The following is a 22971-nucleotide window of genomic DNA, read 5'->3' as shown; positions in this document are numbered from 1 at the left end:
ATCTGTATCTTTAAAACTCTCAAAAATTTCTAGGCCCAGATGATTTAACCAGAGAATTCTAATAACCATTTATGAAGAATTTCTTATCATTTCTTCCAGAAAATAAGAGGGAAAACTCGCCAATTCATTTTATGAAACCAGGATTATCAATACCTAAACCAGACAAAAACATTACAAAAAACTTCAGACTAGTATCATAACCTCATGAATACAAACAAATCTTTGACAAAATGCCAGCTATTAACAACACTTATAAAAAATTACACTATGAACAAATAAACTGATTCTAGGGATACAGGACCAGATCAAAAAAAAAAAAAAAACAATTAAATACACTCCATTAACAGGCTAAGAAAAAGCCACATGATCATATCAACTGATATAGAAAAAGCATTTGACAAAATTCAACACCCATTCATGATAAAATTCTCAAAAAATTAGTAAGGGGGATAGTTCTCAACCTGATAGAGAACTATAAAAAACATACAGCTAATATACGTAATTGTTAAAGACCGAATTCTTTCCCTTTTAATATCAGAAACAAGTCAGGAATGTCTGATCTTAACACCGCTATTCAACACAGAACCGGAAAGTTTGCCAGTGAAATAAGGCAAGGTCAGAAATGAAGATATAAAACTGTCTCTATAGGCAGATGACATGATGGTCTATGAAAACATTCCCAAGTACTAGACAAAAAACCACGGGATTCAAGGTCAATATACAGCATTCCTGTATACTAGCAATAAACACATAGAAGTAAGGAACACCATTTATAATCATACAAAAAAGGGAAGTACTTAGGTATAAATCTAACAAAGCATGTACAGGACTTGTATGCCAAAAGCTACAAAATGTTGATAATAAAAATCCAAGATCTAAATAAATGGAGAGACATACTATGTTCATGAACTGGAGAGCGGAGCAGACATTAATTCCCCATCAAACTGATAAACAAATTTAACAAAATACCAAACTCTTCACTGCCCAAAAAACCCCCAGCAAGATTTTTTTATAAAATGTAGACAAGATTATTCTAAAATTTAAACAGAAAGGCAAAGGAATCAAAATAGCTAAAAATAATTTCAAAAAAGAATAATAAAGTGGAAGAAAACACTTAACCAATTCCAAGACTTATTACAGAACTATAGTAATCAAGACTGTGTATATATAGTAGTGGTATAGGGAATAGAACAGAAAAACCAGAACAGCCTCACACAAGTAGGCCAAACAATTTTTGACCAAGGTGCAAAAGCAATTCAAAGGAGAAAGAAGTCTTTCAACAAATGGTGCTGAATAACTGGATATCCATAGGCAAAAAATGAACTACTACCTAAACCTCATATAAAAATTAACTCAAAATAGATCATACATTTAATAAAACATAACACTATAAAACTTTTAGAAGAAAACATAGGAAAACATCTTTAGGATCCAGAGCATGAAGAGCTCTTAAACATAACATCAAAAGTGCAATCCATAAAATTTTTTCAAAAATCAGTAAATTGAAATTCATCAAAATTAAAACATTTGCTCTGCAAAAGACCCTGTTAAGAGGATGAAAAGACAAGCTACAGACTGGAAGAAAATATTTGCAAACTACATATCTGACATAGGATTCATATTTAGAATATATTAAGAACTCTCAAAACTCAATAAAAAAAACACAAAACCAATCCAATTAGAAAATGAGCAAAAGATATGAAGAGACATCATCAAAAAGGATATATGGATGGTAAATAAGCATATGAAAAAGATGTTCATCACTAGCCATCAGGGAAATGCAAATTAAGACCATGATGAGATATCACTACACACCTATCAGAACAGCTAAAATAAAAAATAGTGACAATACCAAATGCCGGCGAAGATTCGGAGACACTGGATCTTTCATACATTGCTGGTGGGAATGTAAAATGGCACGGCCACTCTGGAAAATAGTTTGGCAGTTTCTTAAAAAACTAAACGAACTTAACCATGACCCAGCAATTGCCATTCTAGGCATTTATCCCAGAGAAATGAAAACTTAAGTCCACACAAAAACCTGTACACGATTGTTCATTAGCAGCTTTATTTGTAATAGCCCCAAACTGCAAAAGGACCAAAATGTCCTACAACAGATGAATAGTTAAATAAACTGTGGTATATCCATACCATGGAATACTACTCAGCAATAAAAAAAAGGAAAACTATTGATACACACAACAACTTGGATGGCATTATACTGAGTGGAAAAACCAATCTTAAAAGGTCCCATACTGTAACATTCTTGAAATGACAAAATTCACATGTGATAAAATGACAACATAGAACTATACACACACATTGTACAATGTCAATTTCCTAAATTTGATATTGTATTACAGTTATGTGAGATGTATGTGGGAGAGACTGGGTGAAGGGCAATATGGGACCTCTCTGTACTTTCTATGAAACTTACTGAGAATCTAATTATTTCAAGATCAAAAGTTTAAAAAAAAAGGTAAAACTATACCCGTAAAGCCAAGAAAAAAAATAAGTCAGGCTCTGTCCAAGAAAATATGAAATGCCCTGAAATCCACATCAAGAAAAGAAATTGGATAGCAATTTTTCCAAATATGACAATCCTAAATGTTCAGATAACATCACCAACAACTACTCTAAATTATCAGCAAAAAATATGTAAATACACATCAACACATGAGAGAGAAGGGGTTGGCAAACTACAGCCATAGCCAATTCCAGCTGTCTGTTTTGGTAAATACAAATTGACTGAAATGGACACAAACATAACAAAAAACCCATTACTGGCTTTAGGTATTGGTTGTTTTAAGGTAACATCGGGTATCAGAGAAGAATATCATCTTACAAGTTAACATTTTTCCTGTTATTGCAGCACAAGTTATAATAACTCATCAGGATGTTATATGCCTAAAACAAGTTTCCAAATCTATGAGGCTTTAAGGGAAAAAAAAGGAATTTCCCATCTGCCATCCAATTTACCAAACTGTATAAAAAAATTGTGCTCCCTGCAAGGTTCTAACTCACACAAACAAACAACAGAAGTATAGCTTAACAGCAGTTAGCATACCTTGGAAAGTATCAAATCACCTAACCATCGCACACAATCGACATAATTCCTATGTATGTCTCTGGTGGAAAAGTCAGGAAAGTGAATTTTCTGAGAAATAAATGGCCTGCAATGGAAATGTCAAAAGTTAAAAAGAAAAAAGAATAGTAGAATCACACTAATTTTCACTTTCATATTTATATGACTATTAATTCTGTGTTCCTAGAAAACTGCATATCTTCTTATGTGTTTATTGAGACCTAAAGTCTCATTTCATATATTTCTGTATTTTTTCCATTATCGGCTCTCATTTCAATTTTCTTATGAAATTTCATTTACAAAAATTATAGCTTCTTATCTTACTATGGAGACCAAAATAAATCACTTCAAATTCTGGCTATCCTAACCAGTGATAAGCAGTATCATCTGATTACAGCACTAAAAGTTTCTCATAGAAAACATTAAACTATTCAAACCTTTAAATTTAAGCATTAACAGTCTATCAAAGTCAACATATCTACATTATTTCAAAAGATGGTCACCTTTCTAGGAACAATGATACATCATTCCAAAGGCTGCTAAAGACAAGGTTAGATGAGAGTCCTCCCTTGAGCAACAATTTCTAAAAATGGTATCTAAAAGGAATTTGGCATTTATTAAGAATTTTCCTGTACTTAGGAAAGTGAAACATAGTGCTATTTTTTCTTTAAAGATGTTTTTGAGAAGACCACCAAGCAGAGAAGTCGCTACCAATTCTACAGTTACTTAAAAGTATACCTAACATTTCTAATCTAGTGATTCAGATTTATACTGAAATAACTGTAGAAGAATGACATGATGCCATGAATTAGTTGTGTCTTGGGCAACTCACATGTCCTCTCTTTACTTTTCTCTCATATGTAAAAAGGATGTTGGGCTGAATCATCTCAAACATTCTTTCCAGTTCAGATTCTGGGAGCTTTTCTTTATTAAAACATTAAAATGTTATTAATGATCTAATACAAATTCTTAATTCTGCTATAATTATATTAATTGCTTTTTAGCCAAATATGTTAGTGCACTGAAGTATTTGTTGATGGTTATAAATTTAACTGATAACCTATTAATAATCTGGTTTGATAACCAGAAAATAAATGCTTTTTGTTAAAACAGAAGTGCAAACGAAGTTAATATACACAGACATACCATAGTGACAGTGAAAGTGTTAATAGCCTGATGAGATTCTGAAAAGACAGTTATTGAATTAAAAATTAAAGCATTTCAAAAATATATTAAGGGGGTATCTAGATGGCTTAGTCGGTGGAATGTGCAACTCTTGATCTTGGGGTTTAAAATCTGAGCCCCACGTTGGGTGTAGAGATTACTTAGAAAATAAAAATCTTTATATATATATATTAAAAATATTGAAATTATATATATATATGTTTTAGGAAAACTGCACAGTTCCCACTCATAGTCAGTCCCATAAAGCAAGGCTCCTGGTTTTGAACTTTCTCCATCTAAAAAAGGGATCATTTAAAGGAAAGCATTACATTATCATGAAATAAAGCCAAGAAACCCATTTAAAAAAATCATGATTTACTGTCTTGACTTTGAATTTAAAGTGTTGACAAATAATACAAGTAATACTATTCTGAAGGGTCCTTTATCCTATCCCACAGAGCAAGTTTAAGCAGCTTAAAATTGTTAAAATGTAAATAGTCAAGCACATGCATACCTAAATAAAAATAAGTGAAACATGCTACTAAATTAAGATGAAGACACAATTTAAAGGGGATTTTGAAAAATGAGCCACAAACAGACTAAAAATAAAGGGCTTTGATTTAAAAAATCTTATTGCATATAAACTGGTACCTAAAACTTATTCAAAGAAGGGCTTCTAAACTCAATGTTGGGGGATTATGTAAAAATTTTGGAAAAAGTAAAATGCACCTATCCAATAGCATGAAAAAACAAACTGTTTTCAATAGCACAATTGTTACCTGTTAGTTTTATTTGGATTATAATCATAAGATTCCTTAATTGCATTCATCATTCTCTTTGAATTGATCCTCCAAAGTTTAAGAGAGTGATCCATACCACAGGACATTATTTTTTCACCCAAAAGATCATAATCCTGTATGTAAAACAGAAAAGCTTAAAATATACAAAACTGCCCAAATTAGACTATCCAAATTTCATCTGATGTACAGCATAATGAAAATTCTATTTCCAGTCACACACATTTTGAGTTTATCCATGTAGCCCATAAATCAGTTGTTACTGCTTCCAAGACTTTTTTTTCCCAAGATTTAGTTTTAACTGATTAGTCATAACCACACTATATGAACTTATACAATATGGAAGTCAAGAAAGTAAACTGTTTGAATTTAGTTTTATCTATTCAATTATCTTTAAATATTTCCTTTGCTTGATTTTGAAGGTAAACTGAATGAAGTAAAACAATTATTCTATGACGCAAAGACCTGAGTTTGTCAGTATTCTTTGTCCAACCCTGATTAAACAATGAAATCGACAGCTGTAAACTATACAGTTGGTCCTTGAACTGAAATTTTACTTTATCTGTAGTCAAAATGCTTATTATATTGGTTTTAAATTCACTTTTAAAAGAAAGAACAGTAGAAGGGGGCCTGGCTGGCTCAGTCAATAGGGCATGCAACTCTTGATCTCAGGGCTGTGAGTTCAAGCTCCACACTGGGTGTAGAGAATACTTAAAGATAAAATCTTAGAGGCACCTGGGGGGCTCAGTCAGTTAAGCATCTGCCTTCAGCCTTCAGGCTTGTGCTCTGTCAAATAAATAAAATCTTTAAAATAAATAAATAAATAAATAAAATCTTTTAAAAAAAAAGGGAAGAAAACAGTAGAGTTCTATTTAAGGAGGAGGAGATTCTCCTTATTAATCTAGCTATTCTGTGTTAATCCAACCTTTGAATTGATCATGAACACTGTTTTTACAAGAGCCTAAGGGCTTTAGGTTTGGTGTTCACTGAATTCAGAAGTCTGGTTGCTGTTACTTCTAATTATCTCACTGTCAATAGCAACAAGACACCCTTAGAGTCAGTAGCTCTAATTTATAATTCTTAAAGGATGGTAGTCATGGCTCTTAGGACACATAAAACCAGATGGAAGAATGCTTCTGCAACTTTTAGAAAATCCAAGGCAACAAGGTAGCTGTAGGTAGGTATGATTCTCACAAAAGCATACAAACTCCAACTACAGAAATATTTAGTACTTCCAAATAAAAAGCTACTGGCTTCAAAACAACGTGCCCCTTTACACAGTTTAATAAAATATTGAAGAACTGTAAAACCACTAGATAAGCTATAAATGGAACGTAAGTAAAGCTAAAATAATGTAAAAATGTGAAAATACTAGCTGACTAAAAATACCAACATTATATCATTAAAATGGATCAATAGATTATAATACATAAATATAAAGATAACACCATGACATCAAAGAGTTCTCTAAAACTTAGTTTAAGCACAATTAAACACTTCCTAAAAATGGATCTTACATTTCAACTTCAAATAAAAGATGAAAGTTGATCTCAATTGCTAACTAGCTTAACCTTTTTCTTTAATAACTGAGAAACAGCAAAACGAAAGTTGGCTTGGTGATTTCTGACTAACAAGTTCATGGTATTCTTTCATGAGAATCAAGGTGCTGGTATAAAGTGCAAGAGTACAGATAAAGCACAAAAAGCCTAACTTGCTTTATTCCTTCATCTATAAAATAAAAACCTTGTTATGTCACAAGTAAATGAGTGCCTGGCAGGCTATATGAAACAAACCATATGCTTTCTTATAAGAGTTCCATGGGGATTGTTCAGAGCTCTACACCTGAAGGTCACTGCCCTGCAGCTTTCAACTTACAGCACTTAGAACTTCATCTCTGTGCCCTTCTACGCCTCCAAATATCGCCACCAGAGTGTCTGTTTGGATATTCCACAATCGTAATGCATGATCTAGTAAAGACATGAAAAAAATTTTTTTTAAATGGACTTTAATCATTCACTTACTCTGGACTCTCAAAACCTCTTTAAAGAAGTAAAAACTACAAAAGTTTGGACTTAAGTAATGCACAGTGAGAATTAAGAATGGAATCTACATTATATAACAACTGAAAATATTTACATCAACATGTAGACTTAACTAAGTATGAGCTCAAACTTTCCAGATCAAAAAGAAGTATTTATGTGGTCTTAAAATATGTTTAGCTTATTTGCCTCAAATAATTTCCTTTAAATAACATCCTAATTTGATGGGAGTTATGCTCATTTACAAATTGAGGGGACTACAAGGTTTCTAAAGTAACCCCAAAATAGGATAAAAAACATACATTACAACTTACTTCTATAGTACTATAGACCTCTTAGAAATATAACAATTTGAACAATCTCATTTTCCACTAAACATTAGCAACAAAAATATACAGCAACATTAATATAAAAATGTACAGCTTGAAATACAACAATGCCCATATTGTACATGAATATTAACATATTCCATACACTAGAAGAGGCAGTAATAAATGGTTTACTAGTGGAAATTAACATTGTTACAAAAATTATTTCTTGATTCTAATTGTGTACAAGTTTTTACGTGGACAACTGTTTTCATTTCTCTTGACTACATATACACACATAGGAGCTGTATTTCTATGTTTAACTTTCTGAGAAACTGCTAGACTGTTTTTTAATGTGTACATTTTACTTTCCCACCAGCAATGTATGTGGGGGTTCAAACTTCTCTACATTCTAATCAACTTTACACAGCAACACAGGTTACTGTCTTTTTTTATTACAGTCATTCTAGTAGGTATTAAGTGGTCTCATTGTGTTTTTGATTTGTATTTCCCTAATGATAAATGATACTGAGCACCTTTTCATGTGCTCACTGGACATCAGTGTATATTCTTTAGAAAGTCTATTCAAAACCTTTGCCCATTTTTTAAAGGGTTGTCTTTATCGTTGAATTGTAAAGAGCTCTTGATACAAATCCCTTATTAGATACATAATTTGCAAATATTTTCTTATATCCTATAGGTTATCTCTGCACTTAACACACAAAGTGGGAAGAGCAGGGTTAGAGAGTTGTGTTATTTAGAAAGAGTAAGGCATTATGACCTGTATCTCTTGTAAAGAAATACCTGGGCCCAGCTACTATTATCAAGAAAAGAGAAAAAGTTATCAGCTCTTAGGTGTTGACTTCCAAACTTAAGCCTTGGTAGGTAAAGAAAAATCACACTGAAGCATTTTCATGGAAGAGTTTTGATTTGAGGACATCTTTTAGTATGAGCAGATTGTGGAGGGAAGGTTATACGTTTGACAAGCCTTTAAGAATAAACTTGACTAGAATAATAATGTAGAGTAAAAAGAGAACAATCAAGAACAGAATGTAGAAATAACAACACAGATGATTTCAGAGAGCTCAGAAATTAAGAGGCTTGTCTGAACCCTGAATAAATTTATAATGCCAATATAAGCGTACAGAGGAAAGCAAGGCTTTCTTTATATATACAGGAAGTATTTCAGAGACCTTATGCTGGAGAACTTAGCATTTTAAGGAATTCTATTAGGGAATCCTTTATAAAATAAAAACTATATATGAAAAAGCAATACAGATTTTCAGATGCATTATTTCTCATTACATGACTGGTCAGTGATAAGGAGATTTACAAAACTATTTTTAAAATTCTTAAAAATGTCATAACTTTGGTGGATCTGCCACTTAAAATTAATAAAGCTTAATAATGTAATTCAAGGGGCGCCTGGGTGGCTCAGTCGTTAAGCGTCTGCCTTCGGCTCAGGTCATGATCCCAGGGTCCTGGGATCGAGCCCCGCATCGGGCTCCCTGCTCCGCCGGAAGCCTGCTTCTCCCTCTCCCACTCCCCCTGCTTGGGTTCCCTCTCTTGCTGTGTCTTTCTCTGTCAAATAAATAAAAAAATCTTTAAAAAAAAAAAAATAATAATGTAATTCAATTGAGGATGAACGATCATAATACACTATTGTGAATAAGGGTGACACATACTTAATTATCAGTACCAATTATTTTATTTATGTCTGATATTAACAGTCCATTTCACAGTCCTTTTACCTAATTCTTGGTCTAGGGATGCTACTGTAGCCTGAGATTTTTCTACTAAAAACGTACTTTATAAATTCTAAGTCTGGCTTTTTTTTTTAATACCTTAGAACTCTTTGTCCCTTAAAAAAAAATCATTCCCAAATAAATAGGACTAAAGAAACATTTGCTTTTCTTACCTTTACTTACTGACAGGAGAAGATTTGGATCTCTTGGGTGGAATTTCAGCTCATTGATAGCATTTCCATGGCCAACATAATGCTACAATAAATTTATAACATTCAACTTTCATTTTAAAATCAATAAATTCTTTCATTAATCTTAAAAGAATGGAAATACAGTTTCACTTAAAGTAGTGGTTCCCAACCCTGGCTGCATATTAAAATCACCCAACGAAGTCAAAGGAAAAAAAAAAAAAGCTCAAGTCCTATATGCAGGTATTTTGATTTGAATGGATTAGCGGAGACCCAGACAAGGATTTAAAAGATCCTCAGGTGATTCTAATGTGCCCCAGGGTTAAAAACTTCTGATTAAGTTATCTGCAAAACATCTTAGTATCAAATTCCCAGGCTTCACCTTTCAGTTCTTTACAAGTCCTTGACTCTCTATCTCTAATTAGGATGTTTGGAAAAAGTACTCACTCTTCCCCTATAGTTCATTAGAGCATCTCAGAATAAGGCAAAGCAGGAGGGAAATTATTCTTTTTTTAAAAATTGCAAATAATAAAAACCTCCCGCTTATTCCTTAGTTTGTATTATCAAATGTAAAAAAGGTCTCAAAAGATTTGTCTAAAGGAAGCAAAAAGCAAAGTACAAATCAAATTAGAAATTGTACAGATATTGAGATTCCACTAGTTTTAAATTAAAAATGACAAGTTTTCACAAATGTGTATTCAAAATAGGGCAGTTGCAATTTAACCAAAAACCCACCTTTATGCACTGCATTGTTATGGGATTTATTATCCTAATTATGCCTCTAGATCCAGCCACAGCCAGCAAAGGATGGCTTGTATTGCTATCATACGTCCATGCACAAGTGTAAAAGTTTTCATCAGCCTAAGAAATGCCAGTTAAGAAATATAATTTGTTTTTGAAAAGTAAACATGTCAATGATTATAGTATATACTACACGGAAACCTCTATAAAGAAATGCTCAAGTTTTTGACACAGAAGTTCTCATTTCTCCTTATATTACCATATTTAAACAATGGACATTTTAGGTCTACAATCTACACCAAATGGTCAAACAGAACCAGTCCTTCCATTCAATTTTGATTACTATTTAGATGCTTGCATAAATACTCAACTCGGTCATTTGAAAGCAACCATAGACAATATGTAAATGAATGGGTATAGTTGTGTCCCAGTAAAACTTTATTTACAACAACAGGTAGCTAGCCCCACAGGCTATAAATTGCTGACCCTTGTTTTATCCCAGTATGTCTGACTATGCATCTCTATTCAGTTTGATAGAGTTAACTATTAGTTTTCCCCCTTTTCCTATGAGACTTGCCCAATATGGCTATAGGTCACTTCTTTCCATATAAACTATTGAAGACTGAATATCCTTGTTCGCTAGGTTTCTCAAATGATCTGAAAGAAACACTATCACCAACCTCTGTCTAACCTTTTGGCTTTTTAGACCTTTCTTTTTTTTATGTACTTATGTTTTGCAATACTTTATTTCCTACACAAACTGTGTTTACTTTTTCCCTATAGGCTTTGTTGTTCAAATACTCGGTATGACTGCCAGTCACAGCTTCTGATCAACCCCAATTCATTATTAACTACCCTGAAGTGATAAAATTCTAAGCAAGGTCAAAGAAACAGGAGGTTTTAGCTACTCTTTGCTATCATTTCCATTACTGGATTTCCAATGCTCATCTCTAGCCACTTCTCCCCACTCTCTCATATCCACCTTACAATGCATTTCTAGGGATCAGGAAAATTAGATAAACTAGATACAAGGAATCTCTTGGGGGACAGTAAAGGAACAGCACTGGTTAAAGGACAGTATAACTTAAGGGAACTAATTAATTTAGAAAAGTTTTGGTGTACTTATTGAAAGTCAATTTCTTTTGCCAAAGGTATTAAAAACTCAAGAAAGGATACATCCGCATCCACATAAGATTGCAACAACCGGATTTCTCCCTGTGAGTGACATTCATATAAGGTAACCTAATAAAAACAAAAATATAGTAAGTTTTATCTCAAACACAGAAACCACATTCTCTTCACCTCTGCAACATATTTTAGTCACAAATGTGTCTTAAAGATACTACAGAAACTTGGGCGCCTGGGTGGCTCAGTTGGTTGGGCAGCTGCCTTCGGCTCAGGTCATGATGCTGGAGTCCCAGGATCGAGTCCCGCATCGGGCTCCCTGCTCAGCGGGGAGTCTGCTTCTCCCTCTGACCCTCCCCCCTCTCATGTGCTCTCTCTCTCTCTCTCAAATAAATAAATAAAATCTTTAAAAAAAAAAAAAAGATACTACAGAAACTCTTTTAAATAGCTTCTTTAAACTTAAGGAAGCATTATAAAGCCTAATGTATTACATAATTTCCTGAGTATATTAAATATTGTAGTAATAATAATGGTTTCTATTTCCCATGTTTTAAATTTATATCTCATTCATGTAATTGCACCAAACCGTTCAAAGTGAGTACAGCTGAATACCTCAAGGTAAAGTTGCAGTTTATCATTTTTTAATTAAGTTCTTAAAGTCTTTGGGTAGTTTAAGAATATTTACATATTAATTTACATATAAGAAAGCCTATAATTTGCCTAAATAATGTTTTTCTCATGGACACAGCTCATTTTTTTTTTTTTAAGATTTTATTTATTTGACACAGAGAGATAGTGAGAGCAGGAACACAAGCAGGGAGAGTGGGAGAGGGAGAAGCAGGCTTCCCACCAAGCAGGGAGCCCAACGGGGGGCTTGATCCCAGGTATGACCTGAGCCGAAGGCAGACGCTTAATGACTGAGCCACCCAGGTGCCCCAAATATTAACTTTCTGATGTATGGTGGTCCTTTTTATTTGCCATATATTCTAAAGTTAATATATACACTATGTAAATTAAACTTTAATAATTTCTTTCCATTTTTCTTATAGCTTATAGTCATGTTAGCAATAACTTATTAATTTTAATTGAAGTATATAAGAACTCCATAATGATCCTATAAATTATCACTGCCTATTAAATTAATAAAATCGCTACATTAATAGTTAAAAAATTTTCCTTATCGGGGAGCCTGGGTGGCTCAGTCATTAAGCGTCTGCCTTCAGCTCAGGTCATGGTTCCAGAGTCCTGGGATTGAGCCCTGCATCAGGCTCCCTGCTTGGCAGGAAGCCTGCTTCTCCCTCTCACACTCCCCCTGCTTGTGTTCCCTCTTTCCCTGTGTATCTGTCAAATAAATAAATAAAATCTTAAATAAAAATAAATAAAAAATATTCCTTATGACTGCTAAAATAGGTTATGTCCTAGAAGATAATTTTTTTTCTTAAAAAAAAAAGTCCAAACAGCAGAACTTTTTATAATTCAATAAACTATGTAATGGCCTTCCAGGACATTTTAAATGAAATTACGGATACTTTTTGTTACAATGACTGAACATTTAATTTAAATAAGGACACTGAAGCACAAATTATAACTAATTCTGATATTATCATGGCCAAGTTAGTGAAGTATAATCTTAGGTTTACAGTGATGTCTTAAAAGTAGATTCAAATTAATTAATGCACTTTGTTCCCAACTAGGAAAAAATAACCTAATATTTTCTTGAACCTGTATCACTTTCCCCATGAATGTTTTTCCCCAAAGAATTTAAGAACCAGACTACATGTCACAAGCCACATTTGGCTAAACACAAGAAAAGCTGTTATCCCATGTTACCAACTGCAGTACCCAAGTTTCAAATTTTCAGGATTTCAACGACCTAGTAAAAGCACCAGAGCCTTAACCTTCCTTACAGGAAATTACCTAAAGCCAAATTTTACTTTTTTTAGAAAACAGAAACAGAAAGGATCTAGCCCAGAATGGATGCATGTGTGCTTGTTATGACTTGAAAATACTGAGTTGACAACTCCCTTGTTAGGAGTTAACTTTGTTTGAGAACAGAATACCAACACTGAGAAACAAAAATACAGAACACTGTGCATTAAAACCACATTCGTGGGGCGCCTGGGTGGCTCAGTCATTAGGCGGCTGCCTTCAGCTCAGGTCATGGTCCCAGGGTCCTGTGATCGAGCCCACATCGGGCTCCCTGCTCGGCGAGAGGCCTGCTTCTCCCTCCCCCACTCCCCCTGCTTGTGTTCCCTCTCTCACTGTCTCTCTCTCTCTGTCAAATAAATAAATAAGATCTTTAAAACAAACAAAAAAACCCAAAAAACCACATTCTTTTATTGCCTAAGAAACTTAGTACAACTAACAAAGAAGCATAAAATTTTATTTTACTCAAAGTAACAACGTATGTACCATCTCTCAGATTTACTCCTCTTCACCTCTGAGGCTAAAGGCAGAGGAAATGACTTGTTATTTGTTGCCAACCTGTATCTAATTAGTCTATCTCCTCTGTTTTTCTTTTTCCAAATACAACAATAAATTTCTACGTTATTCCTCATAACTTCTAGTACAGTATTAATGGATAACCAGAAATGTTAGCTAATGCAAAATTAAGAGGACAATTTTTCCCTGAGGTGATTTCAATTTAATAACTAACTCCAAAGACTCCCAGGAAAGCACTAAGGACTCTTCCTGTTCTCCATTTATTTAGAAGTGAATAGAATAATAAGTCTTTGCAGTCCACCAGTTCAGCCACTGGCTTAACTAAAAACTTAAATAATGGTTTATGTTAAACTGTGCCAGCATGCTTCTTCCCTACACTTCTCTCAGTTCAAGATACTTTTGGCTTCCTTAAATAAAAACAAATCTAACAGATGTTTATCACAAATAGTTAAAATATTTTCAATAACTAATATATAAAGCCACTGGATTTATGCTTTGCATTTACAGAGAGCCACTAAGCAAGTTTATTATTTTTAAGAAACTACAGACTTTATATCCTAATTTGAATGATAGACAACTATTAAAACTCCTTCCAAAAATAGGAGTCAATTCTTTCAGTCACACAAAACAAGTAAGGACAAAATATAAACAGAAACAACTGAGAGTATTATATGAATTAAAGATGTACTTTCAGTAGTGAATACCAGGTTCTAACAATGACAATTTCTAGAATATTACATAAGGAGTACTGTTAAATCAGCTATGCCAAATTTACTTCAAAATCATTACACTGCAATATTATAACACCCGAGTCTAATAATCAAGCCAAATGCCAAACAGACCCCTGAACACTCACTCTGTTGCTTCCTACAGTTGCAAACACTAATGGATCTCCTTCTTTACTGTGCCAGTTAAATTGTACTCCAAACAATGGTTGATTATGATCTTCCTGTAAAATAATCATAAAATAGAACAGTTACTATACTTTAGAGACAAAAGAATGATGAACTGACCATTTCCCCCTCACAACTTTTTTTTCAAAATGTAGGCCACTATTTAAATCAAGATCAGGTAACAAGCACTCATCTAAGAAAACACTCTGATATTTGCCTTCTATTTTCTTAAACCCAATCATATTCTTCTGATCAAAATTAAACTGGATAATTGTTATAGATGCATTTAATCTCTTGGGACATAAGGACATAACTTATGTTTCTCAAACAGGAAATGAACAAATACACCAAGAGTTAATACAGCGCCTCTAACACTAAACTTTATTCAGTTTAATTTCTCCCTTGTAAAGTGAAGCATATCAGACTCCATTCAAATCACCACTTTCTATTATTCCTATAGAAACAATTTCAAATAATCTTGAATTTGGGTCCTTAAAAAAAAAAAAAAATCCCAGTAAGTTTTATAATGAACAAGAATACCTGAGCAGTGGGGACCAGGGAAAGTAAAGGACTGTAACTTCAGTTACTTCAGTTACCAGGACCACTATAAGGAGGTGCATAAAAAACAAGTACACGTGACCCTTGAACAACAGGTTGGAACTGCACAGATCCAATTAAACACGGATTTTTTGGATACAGTACTGTAAACGTATTTTTTTTTTCTTTCTTTAAAAAAAATTTATTTATTTATTTATTTGACAGAGAGCACAAGTAGGGAGAGGGAGAAGCAGGCTCCCTGCTGAGCATACCCTGGGATCACAACCTCAGGCGAGGGCGCATGCTTAACCGCCTGAGCCACCCAGGTGACCCTGCAAATGTATTTTCTTCACGTTTTCTTTGCTCTACCTTACTTTTACTGTAAGAATGCAGTATATAATACATACGACACACAAAACGTGTTAATCTACTTTATGTTACTGGTAAGGTATGGTACTGACTTCTGATCAGCAGAAGGTTATTAGTAGTTAAGTTCTGGGGGAGTCAAAAGTTAAACTTGGATTTTCAGCTGCACAGGAGTGGGGCCGGAAGCACCCTCAAGTTGTTCAAGGGTCAACAGTATTCACTTTTTATTCAAAGTTATTTTTTAGCCTTAAAATTTTACTGGCAATCTCCTGGCACTGAACATTAACTTTCATATTCACTTTTAAAGTGTAACAACTTCCATTTTTTATCCTTTGAAAAGCCATAGCTTTAGGTTTTTGAAATATTTAATTGAATTATTTAAACAGTTAAAACCAATACCTCCCAAATATACTATCTAAAAATAGGTGAACATAACTAAATATTAACACAAAACTATAATGGACACTTTGCCTTTTTTTTTTAATATACTAAGATTAATTCCCCTCCTTTTAAGAGAATATAAATTTGACACACTGAGCAATGTATTTTGCTACAGACAGGAAAATAATTTCCATATAGCCAGAGCTTCTAATGCTTTCTGAATACTTTACCTAAAAGTATATTCAGATACTTAGAAGATTCTAACTTACATATCTGTAAGATAATACAATGTATATTTTTACTCAGTATAAGAAAAATACTCCCAAATTAAAAAAAAAGAAAATGAATAATATGTAAAGGAAAACATTTTAAATAAATATCACTAATCCTTTTCAAAATAAAAATGCTATTGAGGAAGCAGTAATTTAAATAACTCCAAAACCTTGTTTTCCCCAAATACTGAATATTAAGAAAATGTTAATGTACACCTTTTCCTTTGAAAACAATTTCAAGTAACACAAATGATAAGAATTAAATATTTATAAGCTGCACAAAGACATCGGTTTCAATTTATGCTGACTGAAAGTTAATGGGTCACATTCAGTTCTTTTTATTAAGAGGTATCGGGAAGTGGCTTTGTTTTTAAAGTTTTATCAAAATATGAAGAATAACATATCCCAAATCTTTTTTTCTGAATACAAGGAAGAAAACCCAGTATGTACTAGTAGGTATTACCCATTTAAATTAAAACAAAATAATAAAATCTAAAACAAATGGAGTGTAGTAACTATGCAGTCTATGCTACAAAACAAAACAACCTTCAAAGTACTCTAATTTTAAAATATTTTAAACTTGACAAAGTATCTGAGCAAAAAATGTTTACCACTGAGAACTAATTCTGAAGCCTGGCATTCAGCCCATAGGATCTGTCTTTCTGCACATACCTTGAGACTATTTACACACTTGAAAGAATATTTGCATTTCTTTGACTTCCATTTTCCCTTCCCCCAACTTTTCCTTCCAGGAGCATTTGGTGTATTTGTAGGTGTATCAGGGCGTTCAGTGTTTGTACCACTTTCTATACTGACAGCATCATCCTGTAAGTAGTAAATTAGGAAAAATTACATGAAACAACAATACTGTATGTAGCAGCAAATGACTTTGTGCTGGGTAGCTGCTGATTGACCTTAAAGTAGTAATTAATAAATTCTGCAAGAAATGGAAAAATATATTCCTGTCTCCAAATAAGGATAAAAAGCAAACCAACTACACATTAGGATTTATAGATTTTTGATATTTCAGCACTAATATAATCAGAAAAGCTAATCAGAATAATAGTAAGAATAATACTGCCTTTAATAACAAAGCACTGGCCTATGCCAGCCGCCTTAATACACTGGCGTATTTCATCCTTACAGCTCCTCACAGAAGGTGCTGTTAGATAAGGAAGTGTTGTTTAGAGAGCTTAAGTGGTCTCTTGCTACTTATGGTTGCTGGGATTAAAACCAAAGCTGTGACTCCTAAATCTGACTGAACTACATGTCTTCATAATTCACTTGACTGCTGCTCAATCTGGAGTACAGCGGTTAATGGGCCTCTGAGGATGACGGAATGTTGGTGCCTCTTTAGATGTAGTTTCTGAAAATCCTGTTATTCAAATTCCACTTAATTAGAACACAAACCATTTAGAATTTTTAAAAAAATCCTACATATTCTGTGCTATTTACAAATGACATTTGCCTCACAGCTCTTATGTAATAATGATACTCATAGAGAATTCCAGAAACTCTCTATAAATTAAAGTAAAATCCTTCCAAATGTAGAAATGACGGCAGGAAACTATGAAAATTCACTTAGTTTATACGCTATCTCCAGTCCACAAGATACATTCATGGCCCTCTAATCTAAGATTTAACTACCTCCTTTGATTACATATTCCAGTGCTTCTTTGGAATAAAGAGATTTATTTAAACCTATCGCCTTAGGGCAATAGTTCCTAAATTCATTCCAGAGGAAGCCTTTTTCATGGAATGCCTGTTAATATCTATTAGAACAAGTCTAGGAAACACCACCTTAGGGCCTATTTCTAAATGATTGCTTCCTAGTTTTATATTTACAGAAGATTAAAAGTTAACTGGAGTGTCAAAAAGCATATAAAAAATTCATATAAATTCACCTAAAAACAGTATGGTATTATATAGCTGTTGTTGGAGGGTGGTTTTCAAAGTTTCAAATGGTTCCTACCTTTTAAAAAAAAATACACTAATTATTCTTGAATGTATCGATTAGGATGAAAAAACTGGATAGATAATACACAGTAGGTGTTCAATATCTGAACTGTAACTTAATGTAATGTGAAATTCTAAAAGTTCAGTTCCTGGGCTGAAATCATGGTTTATATCTCTATTTCTCCCCCTCTTCATTCACAGTCTCACACAGTTAACATCTAGTGTAGAAAATAACTATGTTTCAGTGAAAAACTACGCATTATCTATAGCACACCTTCCCACATAACCAGATTCCAGCCCTCTTCATTGCCTTTGAACAACCTTACAACTCAGTTTATACTGTGAATGACTGATAGTTGTGTAAATTCTGTCTCCAAAGGTAGAAGCTCAAAATGTCTTCCCTCCCACTCTGGAAAAAACTTTGTGGTCTCCATCTGCAATTTCACCTCTACATTCCTTTAGCGTATAAATTTATATTGTTTGACTCACACTTGCCCCGTTCCCTCATTGAGTGTAAAGTAAACACTTAACATGTTTCACTTACCTTTTTCTGAAAACTGTCCTTTAACACTAGAGAAGTAAAATAATAAAACTGTTATTTATTCACCAGCTTCTTTACATTCTGGCCCAAAATTCAACTGCTAATCAAGAAAACACACAAAACACTGTTTTGTTTTTTAACTCTGACCACTTAACTTACCCATCTCCTCCAAAGGAAAATCACCAAAGAATCAAAAGGAAATGCAACAGTCACAATGCTTTAATTTTATCTCTAAATTAAAATCAAACCTTTGCTGAGTATCTGTGTATAGGCTGACTTCCACCTTGGCCCCTTCTCAAGGTATACAATGATGATATCCCACTACCATCTTCATTTGCCCAACAAGGAAACAGGGAGACTAATTTGTCCCTTAATTTTGCCATAGGTTACTTAAGCAAAGTATGTCTTCAGCCCTCTACTAGGCAACCATTAATACTCTTCAAGAAGCTAAATATCCTGCAAATCATTAGACCTTTAAAAATTCAATAAAATGGCATATACATATACAAAGAACTTAACATATGTCCTTTCAATTTTTTGATTCACATTCACAGTAGTAATTGCTTAGATTACCTTAACTCCCAACTCAAACACCACATTCTTTCCTCACTTGCTTTTGGCCTTCTCATCACTACTCAGTTCCCTCAAGAGTATGACCACTGCCCGTTACCTTTCTCTGAACCCATTCTTCTAGAGTTCTCTACTGTCTTTCCTCACTGCTTCCCTCTAACCTATGTCCTAGATCTGGGGTCCTTGGGTGGAATTCAGAGGGCCTGTGAACTTAAATGGCCAAACAAACCCACTTAATTTTCACCATCTTTAAATGAAATTTAGCACTTCCATTAAATGAAGGTAACATACGTGAGAATATTACTGTAGCTGTGACTTTCTCATCAGGGAAATCAAGTATTTTCATATCATATTCTAGTAGTTGCAGATCTCAAAAAAAACTGTCTTATGCCCATCATTACTACCAGACCCCCTGCTAGATCTAGTTACTTAATGTGCTAATACAGAAGCACTTGGGGCATCTGGCTGGCTCAGTCCAAGGAGCATGGAACTCTCTATCTCCAGGTTGTGAGTTGGAGCCCCATGCTGGGTGTACAAATTAGCCACTTAAACACTTTATATTAAAGCACTTTATTAAAACAAATCTTAAATTTGTTCTAAAAAGCATTTTTATAACATATTTCATAATTTTATTATTTTGTTTGTAACCTTATATACTGTATTTTATACGTTTTAAAACATTCTGAGAAGGCTACCTGAGATTCACTGAGGTGTCCAAGGAACTAAAATGTTTAAAGTCCCTATACAAATGAGTAAACTCAAATAAAGGCATAATCCACTGTTTGGTTCTGAACTGCTTTAGAATGCAAAGAATATATCCTCTTAAGGGTCTACCGAAAAGGCTTTCAATTTATTTGGTCCCCTGAAATTTTCCTCAGTCTAAAGAGATTATTGATATTTTCATTACATTTCTGCTTGATTATTTAGTATGTGCTAGGGCCAGAAGCAAAAGTCTTCACAGTAATTAACACCTGTATAGTACTTCTGGGGCAGAGACCCTTTTAAGAACTTTATCTGTATTATCTCATATAGTCCTCACAAATACTCTTTGAGATAAAAACCATTATTCCCATTTCTAAGAAATTAAGGAAACTAGATCAAGTACCTTGCTCAAGTAAGTAAAAGATTAGGAATTTTAACCTAACATGTGGATCCAATCTGTACTCCTAATCGCTAACCTAATCTGCCCAGAAAAAATTTTTCAAAAAGCGGAAATAAAACAGGCTCCAAGGACTGAAATGAAGTGGGTCAAAACTGTTATTAGAGGGACGCCTTGGTGGCTCAGTTGGTTAAGCGACTGCCTTCGGCTCGGGTCATGATCCCAGAGTCCTGGGATCGAGTCCCGCATCGGGCTCCCTGCTCAGCGGGGAGTCTGCTTCTCCCTCTGCCTGCCGCTCCCCCTGCTTGTGCTCTCTCTGACAAATAAATATTTTAGAAAAAAAAATGTTATTAGAAAGCAATATATGAGATTGAGAAGCACAAACCGGAAAAAGATTAAAGTAACATTCAACACCTAAACTTTCCAGAAACTTCCAAGTCCAAATCCCACAAACTGATAATTCCCCAAATATCTTTCTTCTATCCACAAAAATCCTTCCCCATCTCTTCAATGAAAATTTTGGTCATGACACCATGCTATATATATGCTTGTTAGTGAAGTAATGATGTAGAATTTAGAAACTGGGTGAAGATGGCATTTACTCCTAAAACTAGCCAAACTGAGAAAATGAACAACTTACATCACCCTCCTACAACACTTTATAAAGATTTAAAAAAAATATATTCAGATATCCTAGGAGGTTCACATTTGGGTAACTTTGAATGAATTGTCAAGACACTGCTTAACCTTATTCGATGTAAACTTAAAACTGAAAATTAATGTCACTTCAGTTATTACTGGCGACTTACCTAAACACTAGATGATTACCGAGATCCATTTCGGAGTTTTTTTTTTTTAATCTGATTCCAAAATACCTTACATTTGCGAAGCCACGAGTCCACACCTAAAGACATCTGTCTTTACCACTGTTGCCTAAAATCTTCCAGGTCATCCCCTTTGAGTAAAAACTTTATAAATAATTACCGACTCTTCTTATTACATCAAAGGTGGTTTCCCCCTCCGATTCATAAGACGACCCTCTTCAATTCTCCTCCGGAAGAAAAGCCGACTGTCAGGCACAACCCATCTCCACCCACAGGACAGGAGCAGACATAAAATCCCACCTTTAGAAGAGTCACCAAACCCCTTAAGTCGAAGATCTAACTACTCTTCCCATCCTGGACGGTCTGTAAGGGTCGAAAAGTGACACAATCCCTAAATTCCTTAAGAGTCGCTAACTCACGCGTGCTCCTCCTCCCAACTTTCTCAAAAAAACCTCTAACTTGCCTTTTAAACTACTGGAATCTCATATCCGCACTCTCCCAAAATCTCCCAAAGGCCCAAACACTCCCCAACCACGCAAAAGGATCTCAGAGCAGACCCCTTCAGACCCTCCGCCCACCACGCTCTCTCTTAAACCACTCTCCTTCGCCAAGTTTCTGCTTGCTCTCGGCCCCTGCTCAAAATCCCCATAGAGACAAGTTCGATTTTCTCTTCCACGCCCGCGTTTTCCTGAGGGTGACACCTCTCCCTCCCCCCACAGCAGCCCGTCCACCCCCACGCCGAGTTTAAAAAGAATTTAAAACTTTCATTCCAGAGTCCCGTCCGCACTGCTCTGGGCTGCACTCACATTTTCGTCTCCAGAGAGGTCTGGGTTGCTGTTCTCGTCGCTGCTTAGCTTCTGCTTCTTGGCCGCAGGCATGTCTGTTCCCGCCGGCGCTGTCGACACTTCCCTCTCGGACATATTCCTCCGCCTCCCTCCAGGTTCCTGCCGCCTAGGGCGGGGCCTCCGCCACACCGCCGTCAAGCAAGCCCGGCCGGAGCCTGCCGCAAAGCTGCCGCTGCCGCCGCCACCTCCACCGCTCCCCCCACTGTCGCAAACCGCGCCCAGCCGCCGAGGCGGGCGTGCGTGCGACCCCGCCACACTGCTGAAAAAGGGGCGCGCGTGCGCGCCCTCCCGCGCAGCTTCCTGGCTCTTTCCTTTTCCTTGCGCCCGTCTTGCCCTTTTCCCGCCGCCCTCCCGGCAGTTTGCACGGAGAGGTGAGATCCGTTAGCTATCAAGAGCAGTATTTCGTACGTCCCCTTCCCCCACTGCCGTCTCGATAAAAAGGCGGAACTCAAAGGGATGTCCCCTCACCCCCTTCCTCCTTCCAAAGACGTTTCAGCCGCAATCGGCCCAATCCTTCGATCCCCGACCCGCTGCAGGACTCGAAAGTCTGTGGGATGGACTAGACCACCGATGTTCCAGGGGATGGGGGAAGATACGAGAAGTCACCTCTTGCTTTAGCGGCGTATGCCAAGTGTCCTTAATCTTGAACTCGGAGGCCAACACACTCACATTAATCATGGAACTGTTGAAGACCTAGTGTTTCGTTGTGAACAGGAGTTCGAAAACCGTACGGTGCCTCTCACTGGCCTCCCCCATCTAGGATATGGAAGTTACCAGCTAAAACGTGCGCATGCGCTGGGGCGTATTCTCGCGCTGGGTTGTACAGACCCGCCTCCCCGGGCCCCTCCTCCTTCAAATCTTGTTTGCTGAACCAGGTAGTCTTCCACCGGTTTCCGTAGCTGGGAATCGATTTCAAAGCACGACCAAGTCATAGTGTCTGGACGCGTTTTAAATTCGTGATGAATATTTAATCTGATGAATATTTATTTCAATCAATGATTATTCTCACCCAATTGTGCCAATATTGAGTATCATTTAACTTAGGAATATCCT

The 22971-nt window shown here is 35.3% G+C and overlaps 1 protein-coding gene across 5 annotated transcripts in view; it reads right to left on the bottom strand.

Moving 5' to 3' along the window:
- Positions 1-22675, bottom strand: part of EED (embryonic ectoderm development) — a 29926-nt gene extending 7251 nt beyond the window's left edge. The window contains exons 1-10 of one of the 5 annotated variants that reach the window (XM_006736209.3): positions 21880-22668; positions 16756-16908; positions 14491-14583; positions 11244-11309; positions 10062-10187; positions 9312-9393; positions 6922-7013; positions 5029-5162; positions 3068-3173; positions 1853-1927 (exon numbers count right to left, since the gene is read on the bottom strand). In XM_006736209.3, the coding sequence (XP_006736272.1) occupies positions 1853-1927; positions 3068-3173; positions 5029-5162; positions 6922-7013; positions 9312-9393; positions 10062-10187; positions 11244-11309; positions 14491-14583; positions 16756-16908; positions 21880-21993 (1041 nt within the window). In that variant the 5' untranslated portion in view covers positions 21994-22668. Of the gene's footprint in view, positions 1-1852; positions 1928-3067; positions 3174-3917; positions 4010-5028; positions 5163-6921; positions 7014-9311; positions 9394-10061; positions 10188-11243; positions 11310-14490; positions 14584-16755; positions 16909-21879 lie in introns of those variants that run through there. The other 4 variants (XR_014138790.1, XM_031031117.2, XM_006736210.3 and 1 more) reach the window with 4 other exon arrangements.
- Between the last annotated feature and the right edge of the window lie 296 nt (positions 22676-22971).

Source organism: Leptonychotes weddellii, chromosome 11 (genome assembly GCF_054177405.1).
Source record: "Leptonychotes weddellii isolate Sample4059 chromosome 11, ASM5417740v2, whole genome shotgun sequence".
NCBI classification, from domain to species: Eukaryota; Metazoa; Chordata; class Mammalia; order Carnivora; family Phocidae; genus Leptonychotes; species Leptonychotes weddellii.
This window is presented reverse-complemented; position numbering and strand designations above follow the sequence as displayed.